The sequence below is a fragment of the Oryzias latipes genome, chromosome 3, assembly GCF_002234675.1.
Source record: "Oryzias latipes chromosome 3, ASM223467v1".
In the NCBI taxonomy this organism is placed as follows: domain Eukaryota; kingdom Metazoa; phylum Chordata; class Actinopteri; order Beloniformes; family Adrianichthyidae; genus Oryzias; species Oryzias latipes.
Genome location: NC_019861.2, coordinates 37173793 through 37198271, shown reverse-complemented (window position 1 = coordinate 37198271; position 24479 = coordinate 37173793). Strand labels below are relative to the sequence as shown.

The following is a 24479-nucleotide window of genomic DNA, read 5'->3' as shown; positions in this document are numbered from 1 at the left end:
AATAAATAAATAAATAAATGTTTATACATACACATATAAAACTAGTAAAAAGAGAAAATAAAGGAGGGGACCCCAGGTCCATCTGCAACACTGAAGAAGAAACAATTCCTTGTCTGTTTTGGGGTTCAGATCTTACCTAGTGTGTCTTTCTTGTCACTTTTGGATCTGGGGTCTTCCTCATTGGTTTACGGGTTTGAATTTGACCTTGAGTGTCTTTCTTGTCAGCTTTCAGGTTGAACAGAACCTTTGGAGGTAAGGCTGGAAAAATCCAAAGTTGGAGGAGAGGCAGAGCATCCTGGGCCCCACCCTTAGGTCTATATAAGAGAGAGCAGCTTCAGTCTGAGCAGCACTGACGAGGGAGCCACACCACCCAGCACCAAAACCCAAAGTCCAATCAAAGGTCTAACTTTGCTGTGAGTATTGTAAGAACCTGGAATGGAATCCCACAGTAAGAAGTTTGTCTTTGAATCACCAGATTGGATGTCTGGAGGAAAGTTTAGATTTTTATTCAGGAAAAAGATTTGTGCTTTGGTGTGATTGTTCATTAATAGTCTGTAGTTGAAGACGTTGTTATGGCTGTGGACGCATTTAGTTAGAAATTTCTTTTTATTCATTGTTTTTTGTGTTCTTTATTTCTGTCAGAGTGGGACCTCGTTTTGTCTTTGTGTGTCTGTCTCTGAACATTTTCACCTGGAGGCCAGAGAATGCAGATGTGTTGCAACCTGTCTCCAGCTCAGTTCTCCTCTCCATGCCTGTGTTGAGCTGACTCGTGTGTTTTACCTTGTAATGCTCTTTGCTGTGTTTTGTGTTCAGCCCCACTCTGTGTAGTCAATTGTTGATAATAATAATAATAATAATAATAATAATGGATTAAATTTATCCAGATGCTCCAAGTTCTTATAGTGTGTCCATTATTCATTTACCCCTCATTCATACTTGGTGATGGTAAGCTACTGTTGTAGCTGCACTGGGGCAGACTGACAGAGGCACCAGTTGGCTGCCAGTTCGCGCCTACGGCTGCTCTGAACATCAACGGGACATTCATATGCACACACCAGTGGAGCCACACTGGAAGCAGGGAAGGTGAAGTGTCTTGCTCAAGGATACAACGACAGTTAATTGGGGGCGCGGGATCGATCTGCCGACCCCTAGATCATTGGACAACCTGCTCAACCCCCTGAGCCACTGCCGCCCAGTGTGCCCAGTTGAGTGTAATTTCAACTTTAAAGTGAAGCTTTAGGGGTGAACTGCTATTTTCTTTCATATATTTTCTCCTGTTTATGTTAGTCTAGGGAGGTTAGTGGAGGTCATGTTCCTCTATATCCCCCTAAACAGAAAAAGGGCATAACAGATAAGCAGATAATTCCAAACACTTGAAGTGTTGCTGACTCAGCAGTTCCCTTGAATTCAGAGTCTTCATGGTACCGGTCTGGTGCTTTGAAATCTCTTCAATCGTTGCTGAACCTTGAGTCTCTGACTGACACGGATGTTGTTCTTGTTCTTCTTTCAGGTTCTACCACAAAGATGTCTTACCTAGCACCTGTGCTTACTATTGGGGGACAAGGCGGTCGTTCTTTTAGTTTTACCGGGGAAAGCAATGGGGCCACGCTAAAGAAGCTGTGGGTGTGGGTGGGAGAGTGGCAGGTGAGGGGCATTAAGGTTTGGCTGACCGATGGTCAGGTCCAGGAGTTTGGAAAGCCTGAAGGAGGATTTTCACAGATGGAATTTCAGGATGGGGAGCAGATTAAATCGCTCTCGCTGTGGGGCAATGGTGCAGGAACTCGCCTAGGTGCCATCAGGATCAGGACAACAGCAGGACAAGAATTCTTCCCCAAGATGACCAAGTGGGATCTGAAAAAAGAATACCCCATTGATGTTGGGTCTGGGATTTGTTTGGGAGTTCTAGGAAAGGGTGGGGATGACATAGATAGTCTGGGGTTTGTGTTCATCAACACCATCAAGTCAACCGAGCTGATCGACGTTTACTACCCCACCCTCCACCAGGCGATCCCTCAGGTGGCCACAGAGGAGATCAAGGCTGTCACTTACACCAATAACACCGCCGTGGCTCAGTCCTACACAATTGAATCAAGTAAAACCATCACCAAGAAATCCTCCTGGTCCGTGTCAAACAAAATGGAAGCGACCTTCAAATTTGAGGTCAAGGCAGGGATACCAGAGGTGGTCGAAGCGACTACTGGCTTCAGCTTCACTGCCAGTACAGAAAGCTCCTACGGTCTAGAGAACACCGATGAGAGGAAGGAGACGTTCTCCTTCCCGGTCAATGTTCCTCCCGGGAAGACGGTGGATGTGAAAGTCACTATTGGCAGAGCCACTATGGATCTCCCTTACATGGGAAAGGTGAACATAACCTGCTACAACGGGAAAACCCTCAAGTTCAACACCAGTGGGATCTACAAAGGCGTCACCTACACCAACGCTAAAACCATCGTGACACAAAAGTGAATCCCACCGATTAGCTTCTCAAGCTAACTTCTTTTCCTCATTCAGCCATTTTCTGTCCTCACCTGTACACACTATATCATAACCTTGTAACCACCCAAAGATGACTCTGTGACATTTGTGATATTTACTGATTGCCTTATCCTCCATCCATCCATCCATCCATCCATCTTCCTCCGCTTATCCGGGACCGGGTCGCGGGGGCAGCAGACTGAGCAGAGATGCCCAGACTTCCCTCACCCCAGCCACTTCCTCCAGCTCCTCTGGGGGGTTCCCGAGGCGTTCCCAGGCCAGCCGAGAGACGTAGTCTCTCCAGCGTGTCCTGGGTCTTCCCCGGGGCCTCCGCCCAGTGGGACATGCCCGGAACACCTCTCGAGGGAGGCGTCCAGGGGGCATCCGGAATAGATGCCCGAGCCACCTCAGCTGGCTCCTTTCGATGTGGAGGAGAAGCGGTTCTACTCCGAGCTCCCCGCGGGTGACCGAGCTTCTCACCCTATCTCTAAGGGAGCGCCCAGCCACCCTACGGAGGAAGCTCATTTCAGCCGCTTGTATTCGGGATTGTATTTCCTGTCCTGGGTTTTGTGTGTAGATCACTGTCACTAGAGACCCAATGTTCACAGTGTGGTCTACTGTGTCTTCCATAGTCTTTAGAGCATAGACCCATTGGCCCACAACAGGCAAAGTCTTTTTTGGAAGTGTCATGTAATCATTGTTCTAATCCTTGTACTTATCTGTGAACTTTATCTTGGGCAAAGTTTTTGTGAAGCGGACACGTTTCTACTGCTAAGTGCTGTTATGGAGCTAGCTGCTTTTGCTATTGTCTGCAATAAATCTTTGCTTTTCAATAAGAAAACAAGTCTGTCTGTCTGGTTGTCTTTGGTTCCCTCTGGAACCAGAGGTCTTGGTGAGCTTTCTTACCAGGCGCTGGACTACAGGTCGGAGTTTCAGATTGACTGACTCAGAAAGCTCAGCAATTAAAGCAACACAAACAATAAAACTACAAGATTCAAGCTCAGTCAAAAAGAGGTAAACATCAAGGATTAGTAAAAGAAAAAAGAAATATAAGAATATAAAAAACCCGTAAAAAAAGTTAGGAAGCTTTAAATAAAGATGTCATGATAAATAAATTAAACAGTTTTATTGCACATATAGTTGTGTGTTGTACTGAGGGGTGTCTCTGATGGATACGATTAAGTCAATGGGAGATGGAAAGCGGGGGGGTGATGGAGACTACCCGGTATCTTTTGCCCGATTGCAGCGGCACAAACAGGGAGTGTCCAGGGTGGCCACTGTCCATGCTTATGGCCCGTGCTCTTCTCTGTAGGCGCTCTTTATTGATAACGTCCAGGTCTGGGAGCTTGGCTCCCACAATCCTCTGCGCTGTCCCCCCCCCCCCCCTGGACAGGTCTCTCCTCTCTTCTGCTGTGCAGCTGCTGTACCACACTGTACAGCCCTGGCAGAGGATGCTCTCCACGATGCTCCTGTAGATCTTTCTGAGAAGTCCCGGAGCCAGACCCGCCTTCCTCAGCTTCCTCAGGAAGAACATCCTCTGATGGGTCCTTTTCACCAGTTTGGAGGTGTTCAGTGTCCATATCAGGTTCTTGGAGATGTGGTTGCCAAGAAACCTGACGGAGTCGGCCTGTTCCACCTCCTCACCTCTGATGTGAAGTGGGGGTTGAGTCGTTGTCCTGGTCCTCCTGAAGTCTATGATGACCTCCTTGGTTTTGGTGGGGTTGAGGACCAGATCGCTGGCTGAACACCACTCTTCCAAGTGTTGGATCTCCTGCCTGTACCAGGTCTCATTATTGTCAGTAATGAGGCCCACCACTGTAGTGTCATCCGCAAATTTCACTATAGTGTTGGAAGAGTGGATGGGAGTACAGTCCATAGTGTAGAGTGTGAAGAGGGCTGGACTGAGCACATAGCCCTGTGGTGCGCCTGTGCTCAGGATTATGGTGTCAGATGTCAGGCTCCCCATCCTGACATTCTGAGGCCTGTTGGTCAGGAAGTCCATAATCTATGAACAAAGCGTGGATGAGAGTCCGAGATTGAGGAGTTTGTGAACCAGTTTATGGGGGATCACAGTATTGAATGCACTGCTGAAGTCCACAAAGAGCATCCTGACGTAGGTCTTTGGCTGCTCCAGGTGGGTCAGGGCTGTGTGGATTCTCGTGGAAATGCCTCTGCAGATCTATTTGCCCGGTTAGCAAACTGATGTTTGTCAAGGTTTGCAGGGATGTTATCTTTGATGTGTTCTAAGACAATCCTCTCAAAACATTTCATTATCACCGGGGTGAGGGCAACTGGACTGTAGTCATTGAGTGTTGTGACAGCAGGCTTTTTGGGCACAGGAACAATGGTTGTGGATTTGAGGCAGGTGGGGACTATGGAGAGCTGAAGGGAGAGGTTGAAAATATTTGTAAGCACGCCAGCCAGCTGGTCAGCGCAGGACTTCAATAGACAGCCTGTCACCCCATCCGGTCCAGCTGCTTTTGCGGCGTTGATCTTTTTCAGGGTGGATCTCACCTGGTGCACCTCAAGCGTGAGTGTTGGCTCCCCCTCAGGCTGCTTCCTGTTAGCAGGCTGGAGTCTTCCCTGCTGCTTGTCAAAGCGGGCGAAGAAGAGGTTCAGTGTGTCTGGGAGATCCCTGTCCTGACTGACCTGTGTGGTGGTTCTGTTGTAGTCAGTCAGTGTCCTGATTCCTTTCCACATGCTGCGAGGGTCGTTGTTCCTAAAGTGTTCCTCTATCCATTGTCTGTAGTTGTCTTTGGGTTTCTTGATCCCTTTTGTCAGATTTTTCCGGGCTGTGCTGTATTCTAGCTGATTTCCCGACCTGTAGGCGGTGTTCCTGGCCTTTAGCAGTGCCCGAACTGTTCCATTAAACCAGGGCTTCTGATTTGGGAATGTTCTGATGGTTTTTTTGGGTACTGCTTCCTCTGCACAGAACTTGATGTGGTCCAGCACAGCAGTTGTGTAGCCCTCCAGGTCAGATCCCTCAGCAAACACATCCCCGTCCGTAACTTCAAAACAGTGTTGGAGTGATGCGGTGGCCTCCTCACTCCACACCTGTACAGTGTTTATGGTGGGTCTGCTTCTGCACGCCACTGGTCTGTAGGATGGGGTCAGTAGTAAAGAGATGTGGTCTGATAGACCTAAGTGGGGGTCTGCTGCAGGTTTGTAGGCTCCCTTGATTTTTGTGTACACCTGATCCAGAATATTGCCGTCTCTTGTGGGGAAGTCAATGTATTTGTGCAGCTTTGGCAGTGCTGTTTTAAGATCTACATGATTTAAGTCTCCTCCCACAATAATTACTCCCTCTGGATGTGCATTTAGCTTGCTGCTCACAAGGCCGTGCAGCTCTTCTAGCGCTAGCTTAGCGTTAGCCTGTGGTGGGATGTAAACAGCAATGATCTGGATGATTGAAAACTCTCTCGGCAAGTAGACTGGTCTACATTTCACTGCCAGATATTCCAGGTCTGGTGAGCAGTAAATCCCGTTTGTATCCGTAGCTGTGCACCAGTTGTTTTTTATGTACACACACACGCCTCCGCCTTTCTTCTTACAGGAGCAGGCCGTCCTGTCGGCCCGGTAAACAGTGCAGCCGGCAATCCCGATAGCCTCGTCAGGAACGTTGTTTTCCAGCCAAGTCTTCGTGAACACCGACACACACCTGCAGGTCTTGTCGGAGAATATCCTCAGTCTTATTTCGTCGATCTTATTGACAAGTGACCGGCAGTTGGACAGGAACAGACTCGAGAGCGCTGGTCTGTGTGGGTTAGCTCTTAACCAAGCCCGCAGGCCGCCTCTCTTGCCTCGTTTCTGCCGTCGTTGTCTGCGCCGCCTGCGGCGTCTCAGGGGAGGGAGAGGGAAGGTTGCCGAGGAGCCCCCTGGGAACCTGATCTCTGGTGGAATGTCGTCCGGCAAAGCAAGCAGCGAGTCTTTGCACGTCCAATATGTGTTCCCTAAGCAGAGTAGTTCGTCTCGGCTGTACTCAATGTGAGCCTCCACAGTAATAACACAAAACAAAAAGACAAACAAACGGACAAACGCGATAAAAAATCCACGAAAAGGTGACGAGTGCCGAGCCGCTGCGTGTGCACGCGCCGTCGCCATGATGAAACAACTGGGACTTTTGAATAATCTTTCAAACTATTGACTCTTAGACCATAGACATCACGTGAGAGTGACTCGATCACAGAGTTGATCAGAAGCTGTCAGGTAAACAATCCCCCACTCCCACCTGAGCTGCTCATCATCAACTGTGACCATCAGCTAACCGCACAGGTGAGAGGGAGTAGTCTAAGGTTGTGTCAGTGTTTTTGCGCTGAGGTCCAGGTGGGTCTCCTGCCCCTTTTTCAGAGTAAAAGCATTTATATCACTCAGACCATAGTTGGTTTGATTTGACTTGATTTTATTTGTTGATTTTTTTCAAGCATTGAAGTCAAAGCAATAAAGAATTTACACATATTTATCAAACGCATTACAGAAATTATGAAATTCATAGATAAAAAAAAACAGAAAAATAAATAAAACAAAAAAGTCACTTACATCACATTTGCTTAACTAAATACAATGATCAGTAACAAAATCCAGTGCCTAGTAATGATTGAATATCTTCAGAAAACATTCACACGTTATTTCAGAAAACAGTAACGGTACGATATGTAACAATCATTGATCATCATTAGACCACATGATCACATTAAATCAGTAATTATTGCTACACATTGTAAAGAAAATCAATAGCTTATTGATTGTAATTGAAAACATTTCAGTAATCATCATGGGACCTTACAATGTAATACTTGTTTCACCACAGTCAAGTTCACACATGTATTTGGAATTATTCAAACACCTGTTGATCCTTAACTCCCTGTATCTTCATATTTAAGAGTTTCTTTCTACATTTTCATGAATATTTGGATATTTGAACAATGTTTGAGCTCATTACTGAACCTGTTCCAAAGTATAATGCCACACACTGACACACAGAAACTTTTCTTTGTGGTCATTATCAGTTTGATCTTGAAGTTCCTACATCCCCTCAGTTTGTTCCACATTCATTTTCTAAGAACTGTGTCTGGATATTGAATGGTAACAATTTCCCACTGACTCTGTATAGAAGTTGTTGGTGTAAAAATCAACAAGGTCATACAGTTTAGAAGTCTGGATAAATCAAATGAATCGTTTGTATGATCAGGATATCTGGGTTTATGTATAATTCTGATAAACAGAGAAGATGTAGAGAACTCTTAGAATTATTTCCCCGAATTTCTTTTTTTTTTTTTTACTTGTCCTGTCCAACAGCTGGGCAGACAGATGGGAGCTGAAGGCCTCTTGTGTTGGACATATTTTACTTTAAAAACAGCGGTTATGAATCTTCAGAGGGATGTTAGAGAGGGGGGGGGGGTAGGAAGGTGATTATAGGGGGTGTAAACCATGAAGCAGAATAAGAAAACAAGTTTCTGGATGTTTATAATTACAGTGAGGTTCAGACGTAATACAAATCTACAAGGGGCGGGGCCTATCCACACACTCAAATGAATGCTATAAACATTCCTGTTGGCTGCAAAAATGTCCACATGTCAACATGTACAAAATACAGATAGTGTTCACACACGCATACTCATGCCTTCAAACCAACTAGTGTGAAATACTTCAATCGATCATGCAAACTATTGGTGCAAAGGTGAGCTAACAGCTATGCTCAATTGAGTGTTTATGTTCTTCTAAAATGGATGGTGGAATATGAAAAGAAGGAGGGAGAGTGCCCAGCCATCCCCACACCAAAACCCCCACCGCGGCAGCCAGAACCCCCCAACGCCACATGGCAGCAGGCAGAAAACAACCGCCCCCCGGAAAATCACATCCCCCACCCAAGCCAGGGCCAGCAAGACCGCCACGAGGCCCCCAGAGCCAGAGAGCAGGGGGGCATGGGGGGACAGAGAGTGCAGCCCCAGCCCAACCAGGAGAGCAGCCCCCCGCCACGCCGGGAGGGCTCGGCCACAGTTGGAAATTTCGCGGGGCCTGGTACTCAGGGACAAGGACCAGAACCTATACCACAGCGACACATACACCCCCGGCTCAGGTGTGATGTGATCCCCGGCTTCTGGCCTTACCAGAAAGCTCAGGGATCCCCCTCCCTGCGTGGAGAGAGCACCACCGGGCCCAGAAAACCAGCACCCAGGGGACGCGGCCACCGTTGCCAAGGGCCCAGTACCCCCTACCAGGGATGGGGTAGGGGACAGATGGTCCAAGGTCCCACCTTCCTGGTTCCAGATGGGTGTCATTTTGCACGGTTGAATTGACGAGTTAATAAGCTTTGAAACATTGAATATTTCATTTATGTAAATATTAAATAGCAGCGGGCCCAGACTTGATCCTTGTGGGACACCAAAACTTATCTCTTTTGTTTCTGATGTAAATTCATCAATCTTGACAAATTGTATTCTTCCATTTAAATAGCTTTTGACCCAAGTTAGCGCTATTCCTCTTATCCCATACACTTCCAGTTTGTCAAATAGGATGTCATGATTGAAAGTGTCAAATGCTTTCCATTTCCAGCCACGAGCTGGGAATCCATCAATGATATAAACCCCCAAGACGATGATAAATCTCTGTAGGCAACTCCCTTGGTGGGACATTAGTGTCTCTGAAACATTGTCTGCAGGTCTCAGCTGAAACATTAAATTTGGCCGACAAAGCCTGCTTGATATAAGGATAGGAGTCTGAGAGGTCCTCATCCCTCGCTGAGTAGGCTGCTAGAGCCTTTCCAGTTAACAAAGGTACAAGTCTGTATGCCCATCCAGTGTACGCCCAACCCCAAGTCTTTGCAATCCCCTCAGAACGGAGTAAAACGTTTTCAATATCTTCCTCAGGCCGATATGGTAGCATCTTGGGGTCCATCTGACGGAAGGGCGGTGGTTGCACCATGGAGGGTGCAGCAGTCATGTCCATGTCAACTTCATCGCTATCTTCTCGACAATGTGGGGGCACTGGTGTTGGGAGCGGCAACAAGGAGGCCTCACTCCAAGCTGAGCGTGGAGTGTTACTCACATCTGTTGCAGGTTGTCTCTGGGATTGAAGAACCACCCTTAGGTTCTTAGGTGCCGGGCCTGGGGTGTCTGCGCCTCCGGGGGTGGGGCCCCTGGGCTGGGTGGCCCTGGCCCCTTTGCTGGGGGGGGGGGGGGGGGGGGGGGGGGGCTGGGGGACAGCTGTTTGACCACCGGGGGACAGTCTACCAGCTGTCCCCAACTTACCCCCTTCCTCATATAACCTCATATTAGGGTGAGGGGGTGGGGGGTCTAGCCTGCGATGCGCCTTGGGGGGGGGGGGGGGGGGGCTACTTGGCAGTGGCCCCCCTCCTATGGTTGCCGTATGGAGTGGGCCCCCCCTCTTTCGGTTTTATTTGCACCTTAGACATGTAGGGTCCTTGGTAGGGGGGGTGCTTGGACATCACTGCAAGCAAGCAGCAGATGTCCTCCTGGCACCCTACCCGCCAATTTTAACCGCACCTTAGACATTTAGGGCCCCTTGGTGGGGAAGGTGAGGGGACGTCACTGGGAGTAATCAGGAGATGTCCCCTTAGTGCCCTACTCGCCAATTTTAACTGCACCCCCCTTAGTACACACACCCCTCCCCCTTCAATATATACATTCCAACATAAACACACACAAATGCACACACACACCCTCTCAAACACACATACACGCACACACATTTTGCAAGGAAGGTGGGACCTGGGTCCATCTGTCCCCTACCCCTTTCCTGGTGGGGGGTGCGGGCCTCTTGGCGATGGCGGCCGTGTCCCTTTGGGTGCCGGCTCCCTGGGCCCGGCGGTGCTCTCTCCGCACGGTGGGGGGGTTCATATTACACCTGAGCCGGGGGTGTTCGTGTCCCTGGGGGGTGGGTCCTGGTCCTTGCCCCTGAGCGCTGGGCCCCGCCAAACTTCCAACATGGCCGAGCCTGGTCGGGCCATATTTATAACACCCCTTGTGGGCCACCCATTTTTTCCCCGGGGTTCCCCCCTCCTGGGCGGGGGCGGCGGGTCCCTGCCTTGCTCCTACCTGGACCAACCGTGGGCCGGGTGGGTGGCTGCCTGGACTGCGGAGCGGGTCTCCCTTGGGGGGTCCTTGCTCGTACCTGGGGTCGGGGCGGGGGGATGCCCGGAACTCCTGGGTGGTGGTGGGGTGCTCGTCTGGGGCTGTGGGCGTCCCTCTCCGGTGGGGCCCTGCGTTGGGCTCTTCCGGCGCGGCGGCGGGGCTGCTTTCCTGGCTGGGCTGGGGCGGCGCTCTCTTTTCCTCCGCTCCTCCATGCTCTTTGGCTCTGGGGGCCTCGCGGCGGTCCTGCTGGCCCTGGCCTGGGTGGCGGTCTTGGTCGCCCGGGGGGGGCGGTTGTTCCCTGCCTGTTCCCTTGTGGCGTTGGGGGAATTCCGGCTGCCGCTGCTGCTGCGGCGGGGGTCTGGGTGTGGGGGTGGCTGGGCGCTCCTCCTCCTTCTTTTCACATTCCACCATCCATTTTAGAAGAACATAAACACTCACCTGAGCACAGGTGTTAGCTCACCTTTGCACTAATAATTTGCATGATTGAATGAATGAAAGATTTCACACTAGTTGGTTTAAAGGCATAGGTATGCGTTCGTGAACACTATCTGTTTTGTGTACATGTTGACATGTGAACATTTTTTGCAGCTAGCAGGTGTGTTGATAATATTTGAGTGTGTGTGAACATGCCCCGCCCTTTTTGTACTACATTTGAACCGTACCGTAATGATAAACAGCCAGTAAACCTGTCTGCTCTATGCTGCTTCATGGTCTCAACCCCCCCCCTCACTATCACACCCCCCCCATCTGACATCCCTCCCTCTTCCCTTCTTTCCTTTTCCGTCCGGTCCAACACCAAAGATTTTCAATCATGGTTGAAAGGAATAAAGTTTGGCCTCAATTACAAAAGGGGTTTATTCAGACATACCTCTGGTTTGTCTGAAGATTAATAACCCCTCTTGTTTAAGTAAAATATGTCCAACACAAGAGGCCCTCAGCTCTCATCTGCCTGCCCAGCTGTTGGACAGGACAAGTTAAAAAAGAATAAATAATAATATTTAAAAACAATGACAATACAAACAGTGCCGACAGGGCCACCCAGCCGCCCCCCCGCCGCCAAACACACACACAGACACACATACGCACACCATGATAAAAAAGTGATAAAATGCTGGAATGTAGAGACCAGGGGCCTGTTTCAGAAAGGAGGTTAAGTGTAAACTCTGAGTGCGTTAACCCTGAAATCAGGGAAACCCTGGGTTTTCTGTTTCAGAATGGGAGGTTTGTTAAACCAGAGAAAGCAGAGTAGGTCAAACCCTTTTCTGAAAGAGAGGTAACTTATACTCGGAGTCAGTGTCCATGGTTACTTACGCTGTGAACCTAACCTGGTTGGGAGCAGGTTTTATTCTCCAAACTCAAAGTTTCTGCCGGTCCCCTCCCCTTTTTTAAAGACGAAGTGGTATGTTTCGCTTTAACCTTCATTGTCCACATTTCCGTCACACAGAGACGGTCTAAGTGACAAGAATGGCTTGTCCTTTTTTGGAGGACCCAATAGACGAGGAGGCTGCATTCATTCATAGAGAATTATATTTACCTCGTACGAGGATTTTGAGAAGACTCGATTTTTTGTCATTTCCCCATATGTTTTTGTTTGAGCGTTACCGTTTTTCGTTGCAGTCAATTACATATGAAAACAACATTAGATATGTATTGCTATGTAAATGTTTCATATGTCAAATATTGTCAACAAAGCCTACATCCATGACATGCTCACATTATACCTGATTGAATTATGTTTTTATACTTCATTTTTAGCTGCTGCCATGTTCTTTTAATTCCTGCAGGATTGCATCTAAATGAAAATGAAATCGGGGACATTGAATTAGATAATTGTAACAATTACTTTTTGGAAACACAATTTTCTAGCACTGCTTACTTTCTTAATCCCATATAAACCTATACCACTTGACCAATACAAGGGTAGTGTTGCAGCGTGTGTGTGCTGAGCGGGGTGCGATTGCAGGTGCAGGTGCAGATGGGGGGGGGGGGGTGAGCACGGAGCAGAGGTGTGTGCCTGGTATATATTGTGTGTTCGGAGGACGGAGCACTTAGTTAAATAAAGAGAAGGTGTCATTCCCAGAATAACTGTTTTGGAGTCATTCTTAATCCGCTCTGGAGGTTGAGGGTTTCCAACGGGAAGTGAACCCCGAAGGAGAATTCCCTTCAGCCCTGAAGGAAATCTCCCCTGCGCTTCTGACCACGGTCGGAAAGACGAGAGAAAAGAAAGGAGAAGTCTTCGCGCAGCGAAAGGTTCAACAGTAGACAAAAGTTCACTTTGAAAAACACAATTGCATGTATTAATATTAAACTGACCAATGTTTACAAGAGGGGAAGGTTAACAAAAAAGTCCTCTAAACATTACCGACGTTAAATGCATTTTCCCCCAGATTGGTTCTGTACACTATGCAGCATTTCATGCAATTACACCAGGAATAACACTTCAAAAGTACACCTAAATATCGCCATTTTTATTTCACACCTGACGCTATTTAGAAAGTTATTACAGTCAATATTTTATAACAGTGATTTAAATGCAAACTTAGGCATTAACTTGAGCAGCTATGTTTTCCACGCTAACTGTCTCTGTTTTGCAGATGCAGCGGTGTTGCTTTTCTTCTGGAATATGTGCTCATATTCACTGTAACTCTGCAGCAGCACGTCAAGTTCAGCTGGCGAAAAATACGCAGACCTCTTTTTTTCACGGTTGCCATGGTGACTCGTGATATCTGCGCTCCATTGATAATGGCTTCTTATAGTCGCGGTGCGCACGCTTAACTCCGAATCAGTCCACTCAGAGTTGATTGACCTAACTCCCATCAGCTTCTCTGAAACAGAAAACTCAGAGTTGTTAATCTCCCGATTGACCAACTCAGAGTTCAAGTTCAACCTCAGAGTTGGTTGAACCTCCTCTCTGAAACAGGCCCCTGGATACCTCCTGAAGTGGGGAAACGATATTTTGGGGACATGTCCACATCAGTGACCCCCACCCAAGTTCACGGAGAACACTACAACAGAACCCCCCAGATCCGATCAAAAGAGTCAGACCTGGGAGATGCCATTGCAGCGACCTCGTTCACTGAGAAGGGTCAGTGACCGATGTGGAGGATTCCCTCAGAGGAAAACACTGGAGTTACAAATAAAATGTAAAAGGAATAAAATTAAAATTGAAATATATTTAAAACATGAACAAGAAACAAATAATTACATAAACCATAATAGACATATGAAATGGTAAGTGTGACTAAAAATTAAAAATAAATAAATAAATAAATAAATGTTTATACATACACATATAAAACTAGTAAAAAGAGAAAATAAAGGAGGGGACCCCAGGTCCATCTGCAACACTGAAGAAGAAACGATTCCTTGTCTGTTTTGGGGTTCAGATCTTACCTAGTGTGTCTTTCTTGTCACTTTTGGATCTGGGGTCTTCCTCATTGGTTTACGGGTTTGAATTTGACCTTGAGTGTCTTTCTTGTCAGCTTTCAGGTTGAACAGAACCTTTGGAGGTAAGGCTGGAAAAATCCAAAGTTGGAGGAGAGGCAGAGCATCCTGGGCCCCACCCTTAGGTCTATATAAGAGAGAGCAGCTTCAGTCTGAGCAGCACTGACGAGGGAGCCACACCACCCAGCACCAAAACCCAAAGTCCAATCAAAGGTCTAACTTTGCTGTGAGTATTGTAAGAACCTGGAATGGAATCCCACAGTAAGAAGTTTGTCTTTGAATCACCAGATTGGATGTCTGGAGGAAAGTTTAGATTTTTATTCAGGAAAAAGATTTGTGCTTTGGTGTGATTGTTCATTAATAGTCTGTAGTTGAAGACGTTGTTATGGCTGTGGACGCATTTAGTTAGAAATTTCTTTTTATTCATTGTTTTTTGTGTTCTTTATTTCTGTCAGAGTGGGACCTCGTTTTGTCTTTGCGTGTCTGTCTCTGAACATTTTCACCTGGAGGCCAGAGAATGCAGATGTGTTGCAACCTGTCTCCAGCTCAGTTCTCCTCTCCATGCCTGTGTTGAGCTGACTCGTGTGTTTTACCTTGTAGTGCTCTTTGCTGTGTTTTGTGTTCAGCCCCACTCTGTGTAGTCAATTGTTGATAATAATAATAATAATAATAATAATAATGGATTAAATTTATCCAGATGCTCCAAGTTCTTATAGTGTGTCCATTATTCATTTACCCCTCATTCATACTTGGTGATGGTAAGCTACTGTTGTAGCTGCACTGGGGCAGACTGACAGAGGCACCAGTTGGCTGCCAGTTCGCGCCTACGGCTGCTCTGAACATCAACGGGACATTCATATGCACACACCAGTGGAGCCACACTGGAAGCAGGGAAGGTGAAGTGTCTTGCTCAAGGATACAACGACAGTTAATTGGGGGCGCGGGATCGATCTGCCGACCCCTAGATCATTGGACAACCTGCTCAACCCCCTGAGCCACTGCCGCCCAGTGTGCCCAGTTGAGTGTAATTTCAACTTTAAAGTGAAGCTTTAGGGGTGAACTGCTATTTTCTTTCATATATTTTCTCCTGTTTATGTTAGTCTAGGGAGGTTAGTGGAGGTCATGTTCCTCTATATCCCCCTAAACAGAAAAAGGACATAACAGATAAGCAGATAATTCCAAACACTTGAAGTGTTGCTGACTCAGCAGTTCCCTTGAATTCAGAGTCTTCTTGGTACCGGTCTGGTGCTCTGAAATCTCTTCAATCGTTGCTGAACCTTGAGTCTCTGACTGACACGGATGTTGTTCTTGTTCTTCTTACAGGTTCTACCACAAAGATGTCTTACCTAGCACCTGTGCTTACTATTGGGGGACAAGGCGGTCGTTCTTTTAGTTTTACCGGGGAAAGCAATGGGGCCACGCTAAAGAAGCTGTGGGTGTGGGTGGGAGAGTGGCAGGTGAGGGGCATCAAGGTTTGGCTGACTGATGGTCAGGTCCAGGAGTTTGGAAAGCCTGAAGGAGGATTTTCACAGATGGAATTTCAGGATGGCGAGCAGATTAAATCGCTCTCGCTGTGGGGCAATGGTGCAGGAACTCGCCTAGGCGCCATCAGGATCAGGACAACAGCAGGACAAGAATTCTTCCCCAAGATGACCAAGTGGGATCTGAAAAAAGAGTACCCCATTGATGTTGGGTCTGGGATTTGTCTGGGAGTTCTAGGAAAGGGTGGGGATGACATAGATAGTCTGGGGTTTGTGTTCATCAACACCATCAAGTCAACCGAGCTGATCGACGTTTACTACCCCACCCTCCACCAGGTGATCCCGCAGGTGGCCACAGAGGAGATCAAGTCTGCCACTTACACCAATAACACCGTCGTGGCTCAGTCGTACACAATTGAATCCAGTAAAACCATCACCAAGAAATCCTCCTGGTCCGTGTTAAACAAAATGGAAGCGACCTTCAAATTTGAGGTCAAGGCAGGGATACCAGAGGTGGTCGAAGCGACTACTGGCTTCAGCTTCACTGCCAGTACAGAAAGCTCCTACGGTCTAGAGAACACCGATGAGAGGAAGGAGACATTCTCCTTCCCGGTCAATGTTCCTCCTGGGAAGACGGTGGATGTGAAAGTCACCATTGGCAGAGCCACTATGGATCTCCCTTACATGGGAAAGGTGAAGATAACCTGCTACAATGGGAAACCCTTCAAGTTCAACACCAGTGGGATCTACAAAGGCGTCACCTACACCAACGCTAAAACCATCGTGACAGAAAAGTGAATCCGACCCATTAGCTACTCAAGCTAACTTCTTTTCCTCATTCAGCCATTTTCTGTCCTCACCTGTACACACTATATCATAACCTTGTAAACACCCAAAGATGACTCTGTGACATTTGTGATATTTACTGATTGCCTTTTCCTGTCCTGGGTTTTGTGTGTAGATCACTGTCACTAGAGACCCAATGTTCACAGTGTGGTCTACTGTGTCTTCCATAGTCTTTAGAGCATAGACCCATTGGCCCACGACAGGCAATGTCTTCCTTGGAAGTGTCATGTAATCATTGTTCTAATCCTTGTACTTATCTGTGAACTTTATCTTGGGCAAAGTTTTTGTAAAGCGGACACGTTTCTACTGCTAAGTGCTGTTCTGGAGCTAGCTGCTTTTGCTATTGTCTGCAATAAATCTTTGCTTTCCAATAAGAAAACAAGTGTGTCTGTCTGGTTGTCTTTTGTTCCCTCTGGACCCCAGGCATCAACTAATGAGGTCTTGGTGAGCTTTCTAACCAGGCGCTGGACTACAGTTCGGAGTTTCAGATTGACTGACTCAGAAAGCTCAGATATGAGAGCAACACAAACATTAAAACTACAAACTGGGACTTTTGAATAATCTTTCAAACTATTGACTCTTAGACCATAGACATCACGTGAGAGTGACTCGATCACAGAGTTGATCAGAAGCTGTCAGGTAAACAATCCCCCACTCCCACCTGAGCTGCTCATCATCAACTGTGACCATCAGCTAACCGCACAGGTGAGAGGGAGTGGTCTAAGGGTGTGTCAGTGTTTTTGGGCTGAGGTCCAGGTGGGTCTCCTGCCCCTTTTTCAGAGCAAAAGCATTTATATCACTCAGACCATAGTTGGTTTGATTTGACTTGATTTTATTTGTTGATTTATTTCAAGCATTGTAGTCAAAGCAATAAAGAATTTACACATATTTATCAAACGCATTACAGAAATTATGAAATTCATAGATTAAAAAAGACAGAAAAATAAATAAAACAAAAAAGTCACTTAAATCACATTTGCTTAACTAAATACAATGATCAGTAACAAAATCCAGTGCCTAGTAATGATTGAATATCTTCAGAAAACATTCACACGTAATTTCAGAAAACAGTAACGGTACGATATGTAATAATCATTGATTATCATTAGACCACATGATCACATTAAATTAGTAATTATTGCTACACATTGTAAAGAAAATCAATAGCTTATTGGTTGTAATTGAAAACATTTCAGTAATCATCATGGGACCTTACAATGTAATACTTGTTTCACCACAGTCAAGTTCACACATGTATTTGGAATTCCACCTTCATTTTCTAAGAACTGTGTCTGGATATTGAATGGTAACAATTTCCCACTGACTCTGTATAGAAGTTGTTGGTGTAAAAATCAACAAGGTCATACAGTTTAGAAGTCTGGATAAATCAATTGAATCGTTTGTATGATCAGGATATCTGGGTTTATGTATAATTCTGATAAACAGAGAAGATGTAGAGAACTCTTAGAATTATTTCCCCGAATTTCTTCTTTTTTTTTTACTTGTCCTGTCCAACAGCTGGGCAGACAGATGGGAGCTGAAGGCCTCTTGTGTTGGACATATTTTACTTTAAAAACAGGGGTTATGAATCTTCAGACAAACCAGAGGTATGTCTGAATAAACCCCTTTTGTAATCGAGGCCAAACTTTATTCATTTTAATTGTACTGTATTTGAAAATCTTTTGTGTTGGACCGGACAGAAAAGAAAAGGAGGGAAGAAGAGAGAGGGATGTTAGAGAGGGGGGGGGGGGTAGGAAGGTGATTATAGGGGGTGTAAACCATGAAGCAGAATAAGAAAACAAGTTTCTGGATGTTTATAATTACAGTGAGGTTCAGACGTAATACAAATCTAGAAGGGGCGGGGCCTATCCACACACTCAAATGAATGTTATAAACATTCCTGTTGGCTGCAAAAATGTCCACATGTCAACATGTACACAATACATATAGTGTTCACACACGCATACTCATGCCTTCAAACCAACTAGTGTGAAATACTTCATTCAATCGATCATGCAAACTATTGGTGCAAAGGTGAGCTAACAGCTATGCTCAATTGAGTGTTTATGTTCTTCTAAAATGGATGGTGGAATATGAAAAGAAGAAGGGAGAGTGCCCAGCCATCCCCACACCAAGACCCCCACCGCAGCAGCCAGAACCCCCCAACGCCACATGGCAGCAGGCAGAGAACAATCGCCCCCCGGGAAATCACATCCGCCACCCAAGCCAGGGCCAGCAGGACCGCCATGCGGCCCCCAGAGCCAGAGAGCAGGGAGGCATGGGGGGACAGAGAGTGCAGCCCCAGCCCAACCAGGAGAGCAGCCCCCCGCCACGCCGGGAGGGCCCAACGCAGGGCCCCACAGCCCTAGACGAGCACCTCATCACCACCCAGGAGTTTTGGGCATCCCCCCGCCCCAACCCCAGGCACGAGCCAGGATCCCCCAAGGTAGACCTGCTCCGCGCTCCAGGCAGCCACCCACCCAGCCTACGGTTGGTCCAGGAAGAGACAAGGCAGGGGCCGGCCGTCCCCGGCCAGGAAGAGCGGCACCCAGGAGAAAAGGGGGCCCACAAGGGGAGCTGTAAACATGGCCCGACCAGGCTCCGCCACAGTTGGAAATTTCGCAGGGCCCGGCACTACGGGACAAAGACCAGAACCTATACCACCTTTCTGGTTCCAGATGGGTGTCATTTTGCACGGTTGAATTGACGAGTTAGATATTTTGAGAAATTCCCACCAGTGGCGTTTATACACAGAATCTTTTCTTTGTGGTTCTTATTAGTTTGGTCTTGAAGTTCCTACATCCCCTCAGTTTGGTCCTCCTTCATTTTCTAAGAACTGTTTCTGGATATTGAATGGTAACAATTTCCCACTGACTGTATAAAAGTTGTTGGTGTAAAACTTTTTTTTTTCTTCGGATTCTCAGCATTTGACCCATCCCCTGGGGGAGCGGTGAGCTGCAGGTGAACTGCGCTCGGGAGGCAGTAGCGTTGAGGGTCTTGCCTAAGGACCCTCACTGAGTGATGTTAACTGCTCGCTATTGATATGGTAATTAGCTACTCAGCCGGTCAGTGTAAAAAATCAACAAGGTCAAACAGTTGTAAAAGTCTAGATTGATAAAATGAATTGTTTGTATGATCAAGAAATCTGGCTTCATGTACAATTCTGACGGCTTGTTTTTGAAGTAAACAGAGAGGATGTAGTTAGCTCTTTTAATTATTCCCCCAAATTTCTATACAGTAGGTGAAATATGGTAGTATTACGAAACAGTACAATAAATTTCTACTATTGTATTCTAATATATGTTTAGATTTATTTATGATTGAAATACTTTTTGAGATTTTTGTTTGTATGTGTCTGATATGTGGCTCCCAACATCAATAAAATCCCCTAAGAATTTGATTTCTGCAACGCTTTCTATTGACACATTATTTATTTTAATTCAGAGCTCTTTATTTGCGTTGTAGTTACCAAAAAACATCACTTTGGTTTTATCTAGGTTCAAAGATAATTTGTTGTAATCCATCCATAATTCTATTTTGGTTAACTCTGTTTATCACATATATAAGTTCCCCATGATTTTCTGTAGAAGAGAATATGTATGTGTTATCAGCAAATAATATGAGTTTCATAAGCTTTGAAACATTGAATATATCATTTATGTAAATATTGAATAGCAGCGGGCCCAGACTTGATCCTTGTGGGACACCACAACTTATCTCTTTTGTTTCTGATGTATATTCATCAATATTGACAAATTGTTTTCTTCCCTTTAAATAGCTTTTGACCCAAGTTAGCGCTATTCCTCTTATCCCATACACTTCCAGTTTGTCAAATAGGATGTCATGATTGAAAGTGTCAAATGCTTTTTTAAGTCAATGAAAATTCCAGCTGCATATTTCTTTTTGTCCAGAGCATTTGTGATTTCCTCCACAGCATCAATGATAGCCAATGAGGTTGATCTGTTTTCTCTAAAACCGTATTGGTTTCCATTTATAATCCTTAAATTTATCAATAAATAAAACTAATTTATCATTGAATATTTTTCTACATTTTTTTGAGAATTGTGGAAGAAGAGAAACAGGTCTATAGTTTGTAAATTGGTGTTTGTCTCCACTCTTATAACTAGGAATCACTTTTACTATTTTCATTTGGTTTGGGAATCTCCCTGTTTGTAATGATAAGTTACATATGTGTGTTAGAGGCTAACATACACTATTAATTACCTTTATCACCACCTTCATATCTATATACTCACAATCTTTTGATTTTTTACTCTTGAATTTATTTACAATTGATATCAGCTGATTTTCATTCACATCCGAAAGAAAGATTGAGTGTGGGAACCTCTTGATGGTGGATTATAGTCTTTGCTGGTTTTGCATTTTGGAATTTCTGCTGCCAACTCTGGACCCACATTTATAAAATAGTTATTGAGGCCGTTTGCTGCTTCACTAATGTTAAAGCTATGACCCTTCTCATCTGTAAAGTAATCTGGATACGTTCGCTTTTTGTCCTATTTTTAATGATGTTTTTTAATATTTCCCAAACTCGCTTCACTGTGTCATTTTGTGACATAATTAAAGCGATAATGCAAAGAGGAGATAGCATTTTCTTTTTTCACATCCACTGTACGAAAAGCACAGCATAATTCAATTCTAGTCAGCATTTCCAGGGGGGAGGTAAATGGTAAATGGCGTATACTTATATAGCGCCTTTCTTCCTACAAGGACAAAGCGCTTTACAGTCACAGCCCCATTCACCCAGTCACACACACATTCACTCACACATTCACACACTGGTGGCGGCTCCGCTGCCAAACACAGGCGCCCGCCTACCACCAGAGGCAAGGTGGGGTTCAATGTCTTGCCCAAGGACACTTCGACTCATGAGCGTGAAAAGCGGGAATCGAACCTGCAATCTTACGATCATGGGTCGACCGCCCTACCGCTGCACCACGGCGATGACGTCAGTACTCACGCTTCTTCTTCTGTGTTGTTGGTCATACTGCCGGAAATGCAGAAGAAGAATCGTGGCCAACGTGCTCTGTCTTTCACACGTGGAAGCGGACGACCAGTCATCACCATCTCTTTCCATGTGGTTGTTGCATATTTGTTGCATGGCCTCAACATCCAGAAAATAGCTGAGTTGTTTGGTGTACGTCGCCATACCATACATCGGAAGATGAACGATAATGGATTGAGGTAAACTTCCTTTAACTACTTTTATTATTATCCCGTTGTTTGCAAAAGTAGAGACATTCAGAAGTTGATGGAGGAGGGTATGCATCCATTAAGTATTTGTAGGCTAGCATCAGTATAATAACAATGCCCCATCATATAGACCTCTATGTTACAAACCCAACGACAATTACAGATAGAGAAGGAAATAATGTCCAGGGTGAACCCCGCCCAACGCTTTTGACTGGCTGGGATGGGCTCCAGCAAGACTAGATTAAAAGATGGATGTGACCTGTGATTAGGGTTCTGTTTCTGTTTCCTGTTTTATTTTTGAAGGTTCTCCCTGCCATGTTTGACTTCCCTTGTCCCAATCTGCCCCGATCGTTTTCACCTGTGTCTCGTAGTCCTGTTTGCATCTTTGTCTTGTCACTGCCTTCCTCTGTGCTGGTCCTGCTGCTTCCCTGTTTACCCCGACAGTTGGGTTTTTTTGGTTTCCCTGCTTGGCAGTGTCTTTTGATTGGTAAAAAACCCTTGCCTTGGAACTGGGGATGGGAATAAACCCCCTTGAAGCTTTCACGGCATTCATGTAATTGTGACGGATAAATGAACCAACCATTCAGGGCTTTGAAACCACACAGAACAGCGACATCTGGTGGCGGACTGGACTTATATATGCTTCAACTGAGCTCCTTGTAACACTTCAATGTGGAAATGATGATGAAAAAACAACATAAAACAACACAGCGTGTGACATTTTCTGTGAGAAGTTCTTGACACAGAAAAACACACATTCATGAGGAAAATAAACGCAAGGCAAAAAAAATGGATAAACACCGGTCTTTAACCCTGGACCTGTGGATGCAGATGCCAATGACTTTACCACTGAGCCATCCCTACTGCCACTATGCACTCTTGCCATCATAGATTGATAGAAATTTTTTCTTTATAAATAGCGTACTTAGTGTATTGTCTTATTAGGAGAAACCGAGTTGAAACGATCCTGAGGACAAATGACACCTGAACCGTGGTTCGTCCAAACGATGCATTTGGCGCTTCATACGTCATCAACCACGTGATCTACGCTAGCTGACACATGCTCCGAACCATTGTGCCGTACCACTCTGTTTCACGAAGGTCAAACAAGCCCCGGAGCGTTCGTGTCAAACGGGCCGACTCTACTTGGAACCGTGTGCCTCCAGTCTCTGCATTTTGGGTCCTTCATCAACCCCTGTACCTGACAGGATGGAGGAAATAATTTGACAGCAGTGTAGACATCAAAACAAACCATTTGTGTTTATTTTCAGACCATTTTGTCTTTTTTTTCTTCCAGGAAGTCAGACATGAACTCAGTACTGACTAATGCAGAGCTGGATGCCATCATTGCAGAAATTTACCTAAGTTACCCAAACACAGGATACAGAAAGATGAAATCATTCCTTCAACCCAGAGGACTGCTTTTGAGTCAAACAGAGCTTCATTTTGAAAATGAAAAAGCCTTCTCGGCATTGACTTTTATTTTTAATAATGAGACAGAAATGCTTCCGTAGAAATCAAGCAACTTCTTGATATTCTCAGATTCCTCCAACACAGGTTTTTTTCGGGGGCATGATTAGGAATTGCTTTTCGCTGTATTTACGCTATTTTGCAGTAAATAGAGTTGGGAAGTGCCGCTGCTCTGTGCCTCCGTGGCATCTTCCCCGAGAACCGAGAAAGAAAGGAAATATTATACTTTATGTTTCCTTGTTTTTTCAATGCTTTCGTTGATCTCTGGTTGCTGCTGTGTTCTGATCTGTTTGAAGTTCCAAATTATGGTTTATTTAAAGTTATTCAGGTTGTATTGTTGAAACTTTTTCTTAATGAAACAAAATCTAGCTTTAGCTTATGAGGCTGAAACTGTTTTGTAAATCTAACCTTCATGATGCCAAAGTGAAAAGTTTCTGCTAAGAAACGGGTCTGTCCTGGGTCTCCTCCTCGTCTGTTTCGGGGTTCAGATTTCACCTAGGGTTTCTTTCTTGTCACTTTTCCCTCGTCAAAAATGACTAAGAAAACACCCCAGGTCAGATCAGATTCCCTAAACTGACGATGAACAGCCTCCTCATAAGTTTTCTGGTTTGGAACAGAGCTAAAGATACTGAAGATCCCAATGATGCTCCCCTGCCTTGCTCCTCCCTGGACCAACCGTGGGCCGGGTGGGTGGCTGCCTGGAGTGCAGGGGTGGTGATGGGGTGCTCGTCTGGGGCTGTGGGCGCCCTTCTCGGGTGGGGCCCTGCGTTGGGCTCTCCCGGCGCGGCGGGGGGGCTGCTCTCCTGGTTGGGCTGGGGCGGTGCTCTCTTTCCCCCCCATGCCTCCCCTGGCCCTGGCCTGGGTGGCGGATGTGGTCGCCCGGTGGGCGGTTGTTCCCTGCCGGTTCCCTTGTGGCGTTGGGGGAATTCCGGCTGCCGCTGCTGCTGCGGTGGGGGTCTGGGTGTGGGGATGGCTGGGCACTCTCCCTCCTTCTTTTAACATTCCACCATCCATTTTAGAAGAACATAAACATTCACCTGAGCACAGGTGTTAGCTCACCTTTACACTAATAGTTTGGATGATTGAATGAAATATTTCACACTAGTTGGTTTTAAGGCATGAGTATGCGTGTGTGAACACTATCTGTATTGTGTACATGTTGACGTGGACATTTTTGCAGCCAACAGGAATGTTTATAACATTCATTTGAGTGTGTGGATAGGCCCCGCCCCTTCTAGATTTGTATTACGTCTGAACCTCACTGTAATTATAAACATCCAGAAACTTGTTTTCTTATGCTGCTTCATGGTTTACACCCCCTATAATCCCCTTTCTACCCCCCCCCCCCCTCTCTAACATCCCTCTCTCTTCTTCCCTACTTTTCTTTTCTGTCCGGTCCAACACAAAAGATTTTCAAATACAGTACAATTAAAATGAATAAAGTTTGGCCTCGATTACAAAA

At 45.9% G+C, this 24479-nt stretch overlaps 2 protein-coding genes across 2 annotated transcripts; both read left to right on the top strand.

Annotated features, from left to right (window-relative positions):
* Nucleotides 1–237: 237 nt before the first annotated feature.
* On the top strand, nucleotides 238–3473 carry LOC101162895 (aerolysin-like protein). The gene is made up of 2 exons (XM_023953755.1): nucleotides 238–413; nucleotides 1511–3473. Exon 2 carries the CDS (start codon nucleotides 1525–1527, stop codon nucleotides 2464–2466), a length of 942 nt encoding a protein of 313 aa, XP_023809523.1. The 5' UTR covers nucleotides 238–413; nucleotides 1511–1524; the 3' UTR covers nucleotides 2467–3473.
* A 10599-nt stretch (nucleotides 3474–14072) lies between these two features.
* Nucleotides 14073–16718, top strand: LOC111946271 (aerolysin-like protein). The gene is made up of 2 exons (XM_023953751.1): nucleotides 14073–14235; nucleotides 15333–16718. The coding sequence occupies exon 2, from the start codon at nucleotides 15347–15349 to the stop codon at nucleotides 16286–16288; it is 942 nt and encodes a 313-aa protein (XP_023809519.1). The 5' UTR covers nucleotides 14073–14235; nucleotides 15333–15346; the 3' UTR covers nucleotides 16289–16718.
* Nucleotides 16719–24479: the final 7761 nt, after the last annotated feature.